The 16110-nt window shown below is 36.4% G+C and overlaps 1 protein-coding gene across 2 annotated transcripts in view; it reads left to right on the forward strand.

The window, feature by feature from the left end:
- ipo11 (importin 11) overlaps positions 1 to 16110 on the forward strand; it is a 114726-nt gene that overhangs the window by 16557 nt on the left and 82059 nt on the right. For both annotated transcript variants that reach the window (XM_008418338.2, XM_008418339.2), the window contains 8 exons: positions 5119 to 5251; positions 6608 to 6666; positions 9446 to 9494; positions 11893 to 11963; positions 12088 to 12280; positions 13118 to 13270; positions 14006 to 14049; positions 15138 to 15228. In XM_008418338.2, the coding sequence (XP_008416560.1) occupies positions 5119 to 5251; positions 6608 to 6666; positions 9446 to 9494; positions 11893 to 11963; positions 12088 to 12280; positions 13118 to 13270; positions 14006 to 14049; positions 15138 to 15228 (793 nt within the window). The remainder of the gene's footprint in view (positions 1 to 5118; positions 5252 to 6607; positions 6667 to 9445; positions 9495 to 11892; positions 11964 to 12087; positions 12281 to 13117; positions 13271 to 14005; positions 14050 to 15137; positions 15229 to 16110) is intronic.

Consider the following 16110-nt stretch of genomic DNA (forward strand, 5'->3'; position numbering starts at 1 on the left):
AAATGTGTGCGTAAAAAATCTCAATCTCCAAAGACACGTGTTTTAGGCAAATCCCATAATGAAAGAAACTGACTAAAGAACAGCAGGAGAAAAAAGAAAAATATTATTGGACATGGGAATCAGTGAGCGAGAGACAAAAAAACAACTTCAGATGTGAGGCTAAGGCACTGTGCCAGAATCCATGCCAAAAGTTATCCGTTTTACAGACAACTTGATACATAGTGGGCTCAGGGCCTATTGGGCTGTGCGGTTTTTTAATGATATACCGATTACTTTGACATTGAACAACCTACGCTGTGTTCTGTGCTGTTAGTTGGACCAGACTGAAAAGGTGGTATGCAACACTCTGTCCTAGTGTTTATATATTAAACACATGTTTAATATAAACATGTGTTTATATTAAACACATGTTTCTGTATCATATGTGATGTGTTGGGTTTAAAGTTTACATACTTCACTGCCTGCAACATAATGAAAGATGCATTTAAGTTTTCCCAGGATGTTTGATGATCCAACAAGTAACTTCCATGAATTTTAAAACAAGAAATGGGTGCACTAGTTGGAGTTTTAATGGGGATTCCCTCCAATCCACAGCTGGAAAATGGATAGCCTCAAATATATGTAAACACTCCAACTAGTATTTGGTTAAATCCGCCTTACCAAGCTGCAGAGAAGCTGCACATTTTTTGGCCCCCCAAAAAACAAGCTTCTGGCATAATTGTAGCTCAATAGTTGCCCATATAGATTATCACAAGGGGAATGAATTTATATTGGTTAGGGCCGTAGTGATACAATAATCTTAAGATGCAATACACAATATTCTGCTCACGATATGATATATTGCGATATTCAGCAAATGATACAATTCAATACACTTTTGCAAAATTAATCTGGTGATTTTGGTCACCAAAATCACCAAATTTGTCACCAAAATCACCAGAGTGATTTTGGTGACATTTTGTGACTGTTATAGAGTTGGATTGAATTAATTTAATTGAAAACTGATTAAAAGAACCAGCCACACAATACCTGGCTCTGGTTGGACATGGACACAGACTTCAAGTCGACAGCTGGACAAAATAAATCAAAGAAGTGGTGAGAAAACATGTTTCTTTTAATTGAAAAGGTACAAACTGTAGCTTACATGCATTTGTAAAGTAAATAAAGTGCACCAAGTACCCTGCTCTGAATAGTTTGATACCTTTTTAACCTTGACACTTGACATCTGAAGGAATCACTCTCTAAGCCTGATGACCTAATCACTCTCCTGGCGAAGCAAGCAGTGAGTGAGCAAGGTGACAGTTGGATGTTACGATACTTGCAGATGAATATTGATTTTTTTTTCTAGGAAAGAAAATATCGATATATATCGCAAAATCGATATTATTACACAGCCCTAATATTGGTAGACTTCCTTGCACCAGCCAGGGTTTCCAGGGTAGTCCATAAACAATTGACCCTTACACTATGAGGGGAGAAGTCACATGTTTTGTTTGGGTTCGATGCTAATGAAAACCTTACATTTGGGTTTAGTTGGCACTTTTGTTCATTTCATATCTAAGATGTAAAATCTTCTGCTACTAAAGCAAAACTACTTTTCAGCAAACAACCGTTTTGCCACATAGGTGTGTAGCTAAAGTAACATTTCTGTGTGTAGGCATTTATATGCTGCGTGTGCACTATCTTCTTTTTGTTCTTAAGCCCAAGACAAAGCGGTTGGTAGTGCACAGGATGATGGATCACTTGCTGATGCTCAGGGTGCTAACTGTACTACTTTGCCAGATGCAAAGGTAATTAGATGGTGAAAGAAATGAGAGCAGAGGAGATATGTAGAGGCAAGGTGTGGGTGTGCAAAGCATATGAGTGATGTACCTAAGGTATAAGACTGACAGCAGGTGGAATCACCTCTGAAGTTAGGGGTTAATGCAGAATATAAAGTTGAAAGAAGAAACTGGGACACTTACCTGTGATTTTAGTCAGTATGTCTTTAGAAGTATTAAGAAGAAGTGAACAGAGTCCCACCTTTCAGGTTCCTCTTCCTTTCCCTGTGGTTTGATTTCTTAATGTCAGTTCTAATTTCCACTGATAATTCTCTTTTAGGTTTGCCCTTCAACCATTTTTTTCTATTCATCTTTTATATGTTCTGTTAATACTGGCAGGGGTTGCTGTCTTAGCAGTTCAGTTCAAGGAGACATTTACTTTAAATATGCATGTACTGGTTTGTGCAGCCCATCCTCTGTTTATGACGGACTGACACTTGGGAACATTTTACTTTGTATTTGTTTAATTATATAGATTAATCATTAAATAAGCAATAAGCAACTGAGTGTGCAGCTGTGCGATAGAGACAAATAAATTATATTGTTTGGATATAACAATTGTGCCAGTGCTAACAGGTTACAAAGAAGGGCAAAAGGTACAATGGGATTCACTTTAGGTGTTGGTTGTTGAATATCAATCTTAAGTGGCTTTTTTTTTTATTTTATTTTTTTTATACTACTTTTTGTTGGAGCAGCCAGTACAGTTCCCCAAGTCATTTGGGTGTGGCTCTTTTAATTTTCTTTACTCACTTTTCAAGTTTTTTGTTGGACTCCATTGAAACTAAAAATAGTAATAATAATAATAAAACATAAGTGAGTTGTTTATGTACCTATTAGAATATCCTGCTGTATGCAAGTACAACAGAAATCGCAGCACAGGCACCTTCTTATATATATATATATATATATATATATATATATATATATATATATAGTTTGTCTTCTGTCAGCTGGCATCACTTTTTTTCTAATAAGTTGCAAAACAGGAGCTCAGAAATGACTTGTTGGGGGCTTTTGGTTAACTTGTGTTAAATGGGGTGCTTCTCAATATTGCAGACCCATTTCAGTGTCTGATAACAGAAATAGGGGGGAAATATGCAAATAAAAAAAAAGCTTTATTGGGAATTCAGCAGTTTTAAAATGCTCTATATGAGCAGCACAGAAGCAACCGGATGTAAAAGGCTGACAATGGCTGTCACCAGGAAAAAATGCAAATAGGATGCAATGGCAAAATGGATATGCTAATTATTGCACAGCATCATTCCAGAGGCTTTTGCTACTTTCCATTTAAAGTTGGCAACACTCAGTGTTACAAATGAAGCTCCCTTTTAACATGAAGGAAAAGCCTTGACTTCACTTTGAAGTCCTTCTGACATTTTGGGTTGAATAGTTTTTGTAAAATTCCCATATAAACTTTACCTGAATGTATTTTATCTATAGGAAGCTTAAACGCAGCTTTAAATTAAAAACAGTAGATTTCACTGGTCATCTTGGCTATTGTAGGCTGTCAGCTCTCAACAACCCTCACAACCTCGGTTTCCTCTTTCATCAACAGGGTCTATCTACCTGGCTAGTACTTGCCGGATATCTTTTTTTCCTGTTAGCACAGTATTAGTAAACCTTGCTCTCAAATAGGGGTTGTGGTCCAATATCCTACAGGATGAGGTTTTTTTTTTTCTTTGCAAGAGCGGTGAATAAAATGATTTTTTCAGTTTCCTTTGGTGATGCTTGTGTGAGGCGAATAGAAAATCAGCATGAAGAAGAACATTGTTTGTCTTTTCATTGATTTTTGGGTTTGTTTCTTTTTTTAATAGCTTTATTTGTGTAAAACTGAATGTTTTTACCCAGAGGTGGAAAAATGTTGGCTTCTTCGATGTTCAGTAATTCTGCAGTAATTTTCCAAACCCAATATTTGGAATTCAAATGGTGCTCTAATCATTGTTTTCCTTCCATGTAAATAAAGTTATTTTCCATCTGTTATTAACTGTAGTGCTGAAAGCTTTCAGTCTGCAGTAAATAAAAATTTTATGATTTGTAGCCCAAAGCTTTTGGTTTTAACAGTGTTTCTGTTTGTTCTTTGATAATATTTATTAGTGCAAAATTACACCTCAGTTTTTTTTATCTCAGGAAATCAGTTTTTTGAAGAAGCCTTCTACTGAACCATAAGAGCCTATTTTATTTAGGTAAAAACATACATTGCATGATCAGTCTTTTTATTTGCCTCCAGCTGAAACATATGATGGGTATTAAATAATCATAAATAACCCACGTTTATTTACCTAGTCTTAAATAAATAAATGCATCTGGATAAATGCATCCTTATTGTCCATGTATCATTGGAGATGAGATGAGATGTAGCTAACCACAAGTACCTTTTATTTTTATAAATCAAGTTTTAAGTCCCCTGCCAAATGCAGCCTTTTGCATATCAGTTGATGAAATAAGAATACAAACCAAGCTTTGGTATAGTGATGCGAATAATGTGTCATTTCTTTTCCCCCAATGTTGCTTCATTTCTTTCAGCTTCCATAAATTGGATTAGTCTGGGATCTGAGGAATTGAAAGTGGGAAGCTCTTGAAAAGTCTTTCTAAACAGAAAACTTGCCAGTCTGGCTGTTTCTGTACCACATATATCAAAGTCTATGCTGTGCTGTCAAAATACGGATTTCATTTTCGGCAGGCTCTCATCTCCAACACAGCCAGTGGATCTAATTTTCCCCCATCTGACTCCTTAGCTTATTTTCTTTGAGAATTTGTTGCATGTTTACTGTATTTCTAAGGTTTTAATGTTTTAAGATTTCACTTGGGTTTGTTTGCCTTCATCTTAGAATAAATGTTTATTTATTTCAATGTCATTTCACATTTGAACAATTCTTGATGTTTCTTAGCTCCAGTGTTAACTCACTTAGATGCCTTAATGTTGAGTCACTCTTGGTATTGTAAGAGATTTAATGGATTTGCTATTTTTACTCTGTTTGGCAATCACTAAAGCATTAAAAACTTTTAGTCTTGAGAGATTTAAAAAAATATATATTTTCTTCAAAAATTGACCTTATCGAGAAGAAGAGCTTTCAGCTCTCCTCTTACAACTTCCACTTTCCCTTTGTAGGCAGGAGTGCATCAGTAACAGGATTAGTCTGTATTACAGGTGCAGTTCACAAACATGCAAATCTGTTATGCTCATACATAATTAACATTAATTAATTTCCCTTGTGTTGCACGGATGAAATGCCTGCTTAAATCCACGATAATGCTATGTGAATGTGACTGACTTTACTGTCATTATGATTGTTGGCAGCTGGCATCGGGCATCTACAGCTTTGCATGTTCCCTGTGGAGTCATCACACCGACTGCTTCCTGCAGCAAGTCTGTGCCAGAGATGAGGCTGCAGCGCTCAACTCGTTGGAGAGGACTCTGCTCTCGCTTAAAGGTAACTGCTCCAAACCACAAACACGACCAAATGCAGTTCTTTGAAAATTTGTTTTTGTATTTTTGTTTCAAACAAACATAAAGGAATAAAGATGATCCAAGCTCACTTTACCCTAAGTAAAAATGGTAAATTATCCCCTTGTTGAATCTGGAATTAATTGTTTTAAGCAACTTTTCCCCTTTTTAGATCAGTTTCACAAGCCACACCCGTAGCTGATCCAGCATAAAATCTCAGATAAAGAAAATTATATCAGACGTTGTTCATCTTGGTTATGTCTGTCACATTAAGCAATAAATCACATAATAAATTAAGACAAGCTCAATTATTAATATGTATGATTGATCACTTTTCTCTTTTTCTACTAAAACCTGGATGACAAAAGTCTTCGATCTGGTGGTGCAAAGACAATTTTGTTTACAGAGCCTCCATAGTTTATTTGGTGGTGTCAGTGTGATGTTCTGGGGCTTCTTTGCTTCTTCTCTTCCAGCCAGCTTGTTGTAATTGATCGGACAATGAATGGTCCACCGCACGCCAGCGTGTCCACCTCCGAATGGTTTATAACAGTCTTTTTCATTTCCAGTCCTCAGGGACCACAGCCCTGCATGTTTTAGCTGATTCCCTTCTGCCGCACACCCGACTTGAATCAGTGGGTGATTAACAGGCTTCAGCAGCATTTGATGCCTGCAGAGAACGTCATGCAATCATTTGAATCAGGTGTTCTGGAACAGAGCCACATGTGAAATATGCAAGGCGGTGGTCCCTGAGGACTGGAATTAAGAAACACTGGATTAGAATAACACACTAAACTGTGGCATGACTTTAAACAGGCTGTTGTTGCTCGAAAACTGTCCAGTGTGGCTGAATTAACACAATTCAGCTACTCAAACTTTTGATAATGGCTATTACTGTCATGGGTTAGGGTAGGAGGACAAATACTTTTCCATCTACAGTCGAGTTGGTTCGAATTGCTGCTTTTAATTTGCATCCTATATTTACTCGGGTTAATATTGAGTTGCTTTCAATCATTTAATCATCATGGTACAGTGAAAACGGAAATCTGTAAGGTGTTAAATTCTTTTTTTTTTTTTTGAAGTGTGATCTCGAAAACGTTGCAGTAATATATTGACGAACAATAAAATAGAATTTTGAGTCACTGAGCCACGTGTATCATGTAATTTTATTTACGTTAATTAAACTAACTACTGAGTATAATTGTCAAGAAAAGTTGTGAAATTAGTTACATAATGTATTTAGCTAGTTTTTGAAACACTATGTAAGAGGTGATGTTTGCTGACCTAATTTATAATTGTCGATGATGCTGCATACTGATTTAGTTTTTTTGTCCACCTCTTTCAGTACTTCGCAAACTGACAGTCCATGGATTTCAGGATCCCCAACAGAATATGGAAGTAATGGTGAGCTGCGAGTGATTTCAGTCTGTATGCTTTAGAACCTCTCATTTTTCTGAAGCTTGCACTTTCTGTAAGTGTTCTGAGTTAAAAATAGCTCCAATCAAACTGTGCAAAATATGGATGGGTTATGATAATTGAAAGTGCCTATAGCCTTGTTTTGGCTTAAATAGTCAGGCGTTTGGTTTTTGCTCTTCTCCCACTCCCAGTGGGAAGAAAGTTCCACTCCATTAAACTGTTAATTCATTTTAGTTTAAATCTGGTTTAAAATAATCCTCAGAATGTGCTTCAGTTTTCCTCAGAGCTGTGAGTTAATTAATTTGTCAGAGAATATAGCTGTCCTTTCAGCTCCAACTCCAAATTTGCCTTTTCGTTTTTGTTTCTGTGATTGAAAAATTGCAGCCACAATGATTAGTATTTACTGAAAGAGGCAAGTAATTGTAAGAGACTTTTTACTTTAGGTTTTACGTGTACTGTGACATACACTGTGAAGTTGTTATAAAATCGAAATCTCAAAGATTTTACCTGAGGCTTAATTTAATTTAAAACGAGCAATTCTAAGTAGCCTATGGAGTCATCTGTCATGTGAAGGACAAAAAGGAAACAAATAAAAAAAAATAAAAATCAGAGATACTCAGTCATTAAATATTGATAAAAACCTATTGCACTTAGAGTAAAATACTGACCTGAACAGATGATCAACATCTAACTGCTGGAGATATTTTCTATCAGACTCTTCTCAGCTGGCATTTAAGAAACGGATGTATCTGGTCTCTTGAAAACTTGGAGTCTCTCCTTGTCTTGTTCTCCCAAGCGTTTTCCTCTCAAAATTGACATTAGAAATGAAACCTTATACTTTGTTTGGCTGAAATTTTGAGTTTTGAAGTTTGCAGAAACACTTCATTTAAACCAATAATTAATACAATCCTCGATTACGTGTAATTAATCTGATTAACCAAGAATATTCTTCTTTCTTTCTTTCTTTCCAAATATTTCTTGTTGCTGTTTTATATTACCTTAGTTTTATTTTTCTTTTTTTGGTGGAGCATTTTTCACAGGAGCTTGTTCAAGCATTTCTGAAGATGAATCATGTTTCCAGGAGAAGAAATAATTATGGCTATCTTGGTGTGTCCTGTGATTTTCTGTGGAACACAATAACTACTAACTAGTTATCCCCCTCACACATACACAGCCCTCCATTTATTGTACAGTATTGATTTGTTTAGTGTGCGGCGCGCTCAAATTGAAGTCTTCTAAACTACAAGCAGTGCAACCATCAGCTTTTGTTTGTCACTGCTTCCTTGAACTGCCTGCTGTTTCACATCCCTCTGGCAGTAGTTTGTAGCATTTACTCTCGAGACTCGAGTATTAAGCTGTTCGTAAGAAGACTCTTCACACATGACATAATCATTTCAGACAACCGAAGGCTGTTTTCCAATCACAGTAGTAAATGCATTGATAGAAAACCACACGGCGGAAACAAAATTACTCTGCAAATAATCAGACAGTTTTAACGCAAGCTAAAACGGTAAAGCACTAGGACAAGTTCTTTTTAAGTCTGTTAAATGAGTTCCCTATGGTTGATTTTTTTAAACAAGCACCAAAATATTGAAGCAAAAATATATCAAGCAAAAAACACTTTGGTTTCTATGCTTCGCCCTTAAACAGGCATGTTAATTAAAGCTAAGCCTCTGTAGTTAATCACATTTTCTTAATTTAATTTTCTTCTCCAAAAAACCCAAAAACACTAATCAACAAAAACAAGATTATTAAAACAATTTTGCTGCTCTTAATTTGTCCAACTGCCTTAAATTTTGTGCAATAATATTCTTTGTGATTTCACCTCTGACCAAATTGTCATTATTTTTCATAATATTGCAGTCCTTATTAAAAGCCTAAAAATGGGAACTATAGAAGCATATATTTGCAATAACACCATAGTTGTTTATATTCAGTTTTTGCAATCTGTACCATGTTTTACTATTAATTTTCTTACTGTTTTTCATTCTATTTGGGTCTTAGTGCTTTACCATTGCAGGTGTTAGCTTAGCATCAATTCTTTGTTCTCATCACTATAAGCACCAGTCCCAACACTGATAACTTGCCTCAAACTCAATCGAGGAACATCATGGAGAACCATGAACAAATCCAAGTTTTACTCTGATTGAATTTTACTTCAGAGTGAGTTTCACTTTTAACCTGCACAATTTTCTGTCTGATGGTTTCTACGTTGTTTCTTTGACTCATGGAAAATCCCAGCAGAATCATAACTAATGGCTGTTGTAATCTCTGCTTTCTATCATCTCCCACCAAGTCATTTGTGCCGTAGTTGTGATCCTTCCTCTCCTACACTAACAGTGTTAGGAACTTTAGTTGCTGGCTGAAATGGGGGTTCGGGATGTGTGATTAATGACACTGCTATTGACCTCGTGGCTGAACATTAATGCCGAATTAAAGAGAGAGTCCCGCCATCTATCATCTAATTTCTCATGCTAACCTGCTACAACAGCAGGCTACATAAAATTGATTCTCTTTCATACTGTGAAGCTCAGATTTTATTTATATTCATAGGCAGAGAAGTAATTGTGCACGCACGCACGCACGCACGCACGCACGCACGCACGCACGCACGCACGCACGCACGCACGCACGCACGCACGCACGCACGCACGCACAGTTTAAGTATTACTATATCTACTTCCCTGCAATACATGTTGAGCAATCATGATTCAGCAGCAGAAATGACGAACGTTATCTCAGTCTGTCTTCATTTCTTCCTTTTCAGGGTTTCCTGAATGCAGTGTTTGAAAGGCTAAAACAGTTCTTGGAATGCTGTGAGTACTTTCCTCTTTTTCTGACTTTAATCTTTGAGCCTTGACTTTCCTTTCACTAAAGGAACACTTCGTATTTCATTTAGTGTATTTCATTTTGGCAAAAGGGTTTCTTGAGGCATCCAGTTGGATTCTTATCATAAATCTGTAGTCTGCATATTATTGGTGTCAACTTAAAAAGCCAAAATGAAACTAGACAGTTATTTTATTATGTTTTCTTGATTAAACAATAGATTAAAACTGACAGGGTTCAACATTACATTTATTTGAATGTGCTAAGTACTAATTATGAACAAAAAACTTTGTTTCCACTTCATGAAAAAGATCTAATTGAATTGATCTAAAGATTTCTCTTGTTGAAATCAAAGTGATTCTTATTGACGAGTAATTTGAATTCGCTTTTAGTGTTGATCTCTTTATCAGCAAGTCGTTTTCTCTTTCTCGTTCAAGTTTGACCTCCAGTTTGTGCTTAAAATGTAGCTAAAGGAACAGAAAAAAAAGGTTTAAGATATGAACGAAAACATCCAATAAATACTGTTTTGATGGCAGTGCAGGCAGGTTCAGGGCCCAGTTGGTATTTGGATCCAGCAGATAGGAAGAACGACAGGGAAGCTCGTAGCCTGGATCGGCAAGAAATATCAGCTGTGTTCAGTCTGATAAGGTCAGCTATCTAAATGGTGTTTTTTGGGACAGTCTTTGTTGTCCACTCAGATGTCTGGGTCTCTCTTTTTAAGATGTTTGTCTTCCAACTGAGGTCACCTGTCCCTTTTCATCTGTCACTTTATTGTTAAAAGCTATTTTATAACGCTATGCATCTGTCAGAAATAAATAATCCCCTTTCTTTCTTTTGTCATCCATTTCCATTTTGATTGGTTGATGTGGATGGCTCAGAGTGTGACCGCTGTGACTTTGATGACTTTGCATCACATCTGCTAACATTGCTGCCTGTCACACCTGCAAATGGAGTTAAAACTGCACGGGCACAAAGTCGATAAAAGGCAACAGTGTATTGATTTACATAATGCAGGATTTGGACAAAAATCAGGAAGAAGCTAACAGAGCAGATGTAGAGCCAGCTAACGATAATGTGGTGCCACCGGTGAGGAGCCCTATAGAATATATAATAAACCAAATAAAACAAAGCAAAGCAACCAGTTCGCAATGATTCGAAGAATCCCACAGAGACCGTCTTAGGAGTCAGTTCATGTTGTGTCAACAGTTTATATTAAAATGCAATTATTATGCTTCACTGGCTAGACCAACAAGCACAAAAAGAATAGAACAAACCACCAAGACGAAGTGGCATTTATTAGTTACTTCAAAATTAAATTAATATCTTGATTCCTTCTGATCATTCCCTCTTTCCTCTTTCTTCAACTTGCTGCAGTGTGTGTAATAAAAGCAGCTGTTAATACTAATCCACACTTCATTACAGCCTCATTTTAATTAAGCTGCTGTTGTCAGCGGTTTCAACTCCAATTCCGACATGCTTCATTTCAGATACTTCATCTTAAGGGTGGATGTGTTTTTTGTGCAGTAACAATGTAGTTATTTGTCATCAGGGCTTTCAGTGTACAGTTATGCTTTGGCTAGGCGGGTGGCTATTCTAGTAGGTTGTATTTCTCTTTATCCTGCAATGCTTCTTTGAACATCTTTGTTAGTGAATGAAAAACATTATAATGGCTTCACGGAAAGGAAATAAGTCTGTGGGTACTTTCCTCTAAGGAAAACCTAATTAAATTTCTTATAAAATGTTTATGTACCTAGTCGGGCCCCTTTTGACGTAGATTCTACATTAATGCAGTGTAGCATGGAGACGGTCAGCCAATCTCTTTGCTCTGGTTTTAAGGAATCTTAACCTTTGATTATGTTTTTGTAGCCTTATTCAAGTTGTAATCAGTATATACTTTATATCATCTTATGCTGTTATTTCACTTTTAAATGCAACATTTTATTAAAGTTTCAAAAGCCTTAAGGATCCATAGGCAGACCTGTTTTATTGTTGTAAAAAAATTTGTAAGCATTTTTGTTTAAATTTCCAAAGTAGAGAAGCTTTTTACTAGTATTTCCTTACAAATAAATGATAATCTGTGAATGGTCTCATTATCTAATAGGTCTTTAACCCTCTTTAAAAAGTAATAATAAATAAATAAACTTGTTAGTCTACTAATTGATCAACAAATGTTAAACCCATTAGCCAGGATAATCATTTTTGATGTGCATCACATTTTACAAGTTGTTGCTAATAGTCCTAATTAATTTAATAATTATTTGCTTAAAGGTGTGTATCAAGAATGATACGTCTGATATTTTAGACTAAAACTTAAATTATTTTATGTAATAAGTAGTTTGTTTCTAGTGAAACGAATCTGTATATTTGTTTCCTTTGTTTTGACTTCAGGTCGGCAGGTTGGTTCAGAGAGCCCATGCAGAGAAAAGCTGGAGAAGACAATAATACTGTACACTAAAGTTGTAAGTAAACTTAAATACTTGATAAACCCTGGGAGGTTGTCTACTTAGTTTCTAACTGGAATTAGAAAATGTTTTACCATTCTCCATGTCATATCTATACTTTGCTTTTCTCGTTACTTTACAGTTGTTAGATTTCTTGGAGGACCATGCGTGTGCATTCATTCCCCTGATCCAGTGCTCTCTGGAGTTTGCCGTTACGTACGTTTTCACACCTGCTGGGGAGGGAGTGACCTTCGAGCGCTTTATTGTTCAGTGCATGAACCTCATCAAGATGATTGTAAAGAACGACGCATACAAACCTACCAAGAATATTGATGGTGAGTTGAGTTATAAAACAAGCCTATATTTGGGAGGTGCACAAAGAAGCGCAAATACATCTCTTTGCGTCTTTTTCGGCACCTCAACCCTTTTTTTCAATGTATTTTTTAGTTTTTTACTAAAATGTCATGAATAAAAAGTAGGAGGATCTTATTTTCTTTTTGAACTTAAGTCACACTTTGAGTTGGAGGTGATATGGGATTTTTTTTCAGAACATTGAATTCATGAATTATGTCCATTGCTCTGGTTTTGCAACACTATTTTTTTTCCATTAGTTTTCTAGGATCAACCAACTAAAGATACATTCACAGAAACTTATGTCTTTCCAAAAAGAAAGACATGAGTGGAGCCTTACCAAGTTGTTTTGGCAAGGCTCCACTTAGTTTCCTCCAGCAGCAACATTCTGTTGATACATTTTTTAAATGTTTGGAAATTTGGAGAACTATGTAGAAACCATGCAACAGAATCTTAATAAACATGACTATAAAGATGATACCTTTTAATGTAGTGAATATGTTTTAGCTTTAATTCACATCTTTTTCCTAACATTCAAAATTAATACATTATTTTGTAAATTACAAATTTCAAAGCAAATAATTTATTTATAGCATTGACTTCTCCCCCACCCCTCCTGCCTAAAATGGATAATTATGAAATGCGTATTTCCTGTTTTTATTGCGGTTGTGAAGTAATTTAAATCTGATAATTGCTTGACAGTGTAACAACAGAAAGGAAAAATGTGCTGAGTTACGTTAGTACAACTTATGGATTATATTATGCCAACATCAACACATGTTTATGGTTCTTGTCTGTGTTCTCCTTTTCCTCTTCGCTAGAGAGTAAACCAGAAAGTCTAGAGGCTCACAAGATCAAGACAGCCTTCTTCACTCACCCCACGCTGACAGAGATCGGGCGCCGACTTGTCTCACACTATTTTCTCCTCACAGAAGAAGAACTGGCAATGTGGGAGGAAGACCCGGAGAGCTTTGGTGGGTTTCTTACACCCCTAAAAAGTTGAATCTAAACCTCTTACTTGAGGCTTCAAACTGCTTTGCTCTTCAGGCACACCTAGAACTTTGTGGGATTGGCTAGGTTGACGTTTATCAGTCAGCTGTCAGATATACAGCTGTCAGTTCAGACTTTATTTAAACATTTTAGAAAAGTGTCTTGATGTTTGGTTTTTCATGATATTGTATTAAGTATATTAATGCACTGGCGTTCAAAGCAATAGATCTATAAAATCTCTATAGATCTATAAAGTTTATTGCGATTTTATAGCTTTCAATAGATTTAGAGGTATGAGTTGTGACAGCTGGAAACCTGTTACTGGAACTGAAGAACTGAAAACTGAACCGGTATAAAGCTGAGCCTTTGGTTGGAGAGCTTTTTCCATTTGAAGTGTCATTCCTTGCTCATTTTGCTTTTAGAGACACTTGAAGTGAAATAACGAGGTTAGAGATCGTGGCTCTAATTGAGAGAGAGTAACAGTTTCTTTGTGTTAAAGCACACGACCTTCAGACGGTCATTTAGACACCTACAAGTTTGAGACCTCAAATGCATGGTATCACAATGTAGTTTGTTTTTCACATGCTAGAACTGCACACATCTTGAAACGCACAAGTATTTTGAGTTATCAAGCACCAAAACCATATTTCTGCTGTGTAATAGATGCACAGTCTACATGAGAAAGTTCTAATATATGCACATTTTTATCATCTTTATAGCTGTTGAAGAAACTGGTGGTGATTCATGGAAGTACAGTCTACGGGTAAGTTAAAAGTACATTATTCAGATGCACGGACAATGGTTTGTTAATTATGCCAAGCAGAACATTAAATGGCAAATATACTTTTGCTGAATGAATACCCCCTAAAGGAACCATAAGCAAAAAATGTTTTGTAGTAACCCATGTCTGTTCAGTCTTTTCAGCTTTACTGTGCTCATGAATGGTACTTTATACAACACAAAAACATTGTTTGGTTTGCCAAAGAAGTAGCAGAAATTGGACTCGAGAGAAAGTTCTTGCACCCAAACAGTTGAAAAACACACATTTTTAAATCCAATGTATCTAATTTACTGCTTTATTTTGCATTTGGCTGCAACCTTTGTGTACTTGGTATTGTCATTAGCTCTTACTTGCAGCACAAGAGTAGAAATGCTTAAATGTTGATTTAAGCATTGATGAGCTGTAAAATTTAGCGAAATTTGATAACTAGTAACTTATAAAAATCATAGTTTAATTGGAATTTTTTGGGAGCCATGTTGCTGTGAAAATAATCTGAACAAGTTGTCAGGTGCTGTTAGGTGGACAAAAGATTTGCTGATGTTTTAATTGAATTCTCAGAAAATGTTTGAGGATTTGCTGTATTTTATTTTGTTTTTCAGTAGATATATAAGAAACATAGTACTCCTGAACTTCTTATAAGGTCACCATAACTACCAGGTAATTATAGAGCTACATGGGATACAGGTTACGACTTTATCCTTGTGTTTTTAAGCTGGATTAGATTTACTGGCAGTAGGCTGTAGCTTGCCAATATATGCTGCTAATATTTGTAGGGTATGCCTCATGCCCTACCTTACACCTCAGCACATGTCCAGCATTTCAGACCTTTATTTGAAAAAAATTGTTTTATCTAGTAACCTCATAAACTGATCAACCAAGATCAGAGGTTTGTCCTTGTCTACTAAACTGAGGTAAAGATTTGATTTTTAATTTTTTTTGGCATACCTCTTGTTTTTACATTAGCCTACATTGATCACGTGCCGACCTACAAAACCACAGTAAGCTGTATTGGCATAGAAGGTGTCGGGATTAATAACTGCTAAATAACTTGTCCTCTTTTTTTCATTTAGCCTTGCACAGAGGTGCTGTTTCTGGAAATCTTCCACAACTACAGCCAGACCCTGACACCAGTACTCCTGGATATGGTTCAGAATCTGCAGGGTCAGTGCAATCTATCTATCCATCCATCTTCTTTCACCCTTGTCGCTCAGTGGGGTCGGGAGGGTTGCTGGTGCCTATCTCCAGCTAGCGTACCGGGCGAGAGGCGGGTTCGGGGTCAGTGCAATGTTTAATCAATACTGTTTAATCAACACAACATAGACTTCTATTACTGGCAGAAATTTGGTCTGTTTTTCCAGTAATTTGTATAACAACTGAAAAGTTCAGTTGTGAAAAATTTAACCACTGCTACTCATCTACGTCGTTGACATTGACTCTCAGGAATATTTATAGTTGTTTACCTGCTGTGTGTGAGAGGAGTCCCTGGGCTGCAGTTCTGTGTTTGCATGCATCATGTTTCATTTTATTTTGTGACATGTAGTATATGGAAGCATACTCAGTAAAATTAAAACGAGTAACTAATTGATCCCCCCACTTTAGCTAATAAATGAATTAGAATAAATAAGATAATTAAAAACAGCCCTATATGATGTATCAAATGCATAACAAGATAGTTTATTTCTGTAATGTGCAACAAACGGTTGCCTTACTTTACTGATGCCGTGTTCCTCCACATAAATTTGGTTCCAAATTGCTAATTTCATGTTCTTGTCTTGTTGTTTTGGTGACACGGTGTAAATAAGATTGTACATCAAAAAATGACCAAACAGATGTCTGTGGGTGGTCCCTGTATCTGAGACATACAATCTGTAGGACTGTGAGGTTCCCAGGTGATTATCAGCATAACACCCAGCTTCAGCTCTCCGGTTTCTTAGTCAGAAACACATTCAACACACTGCTGCTGGTCTCCTGGGGGAAGTGGCATCTCGCTCTTGTCCTGTTTCGGAGGTAGCGTAGGATTTACTCACATTGGTTTTTCACAGA

This window comes from Poecilia reticulata, chromosome 9 (genome assembly GCF_904066995.2).
Source record: "Poecilia reticulata chromosome 9, P_reticulata-male-v2, whole genome shotgun sequence".
NCBI lineage: Eukaryota > Metazoa > Chordata > Actinopteri > Cyprinodontiformes > Poeciliidae > Poecilia > Poecilia reticulata.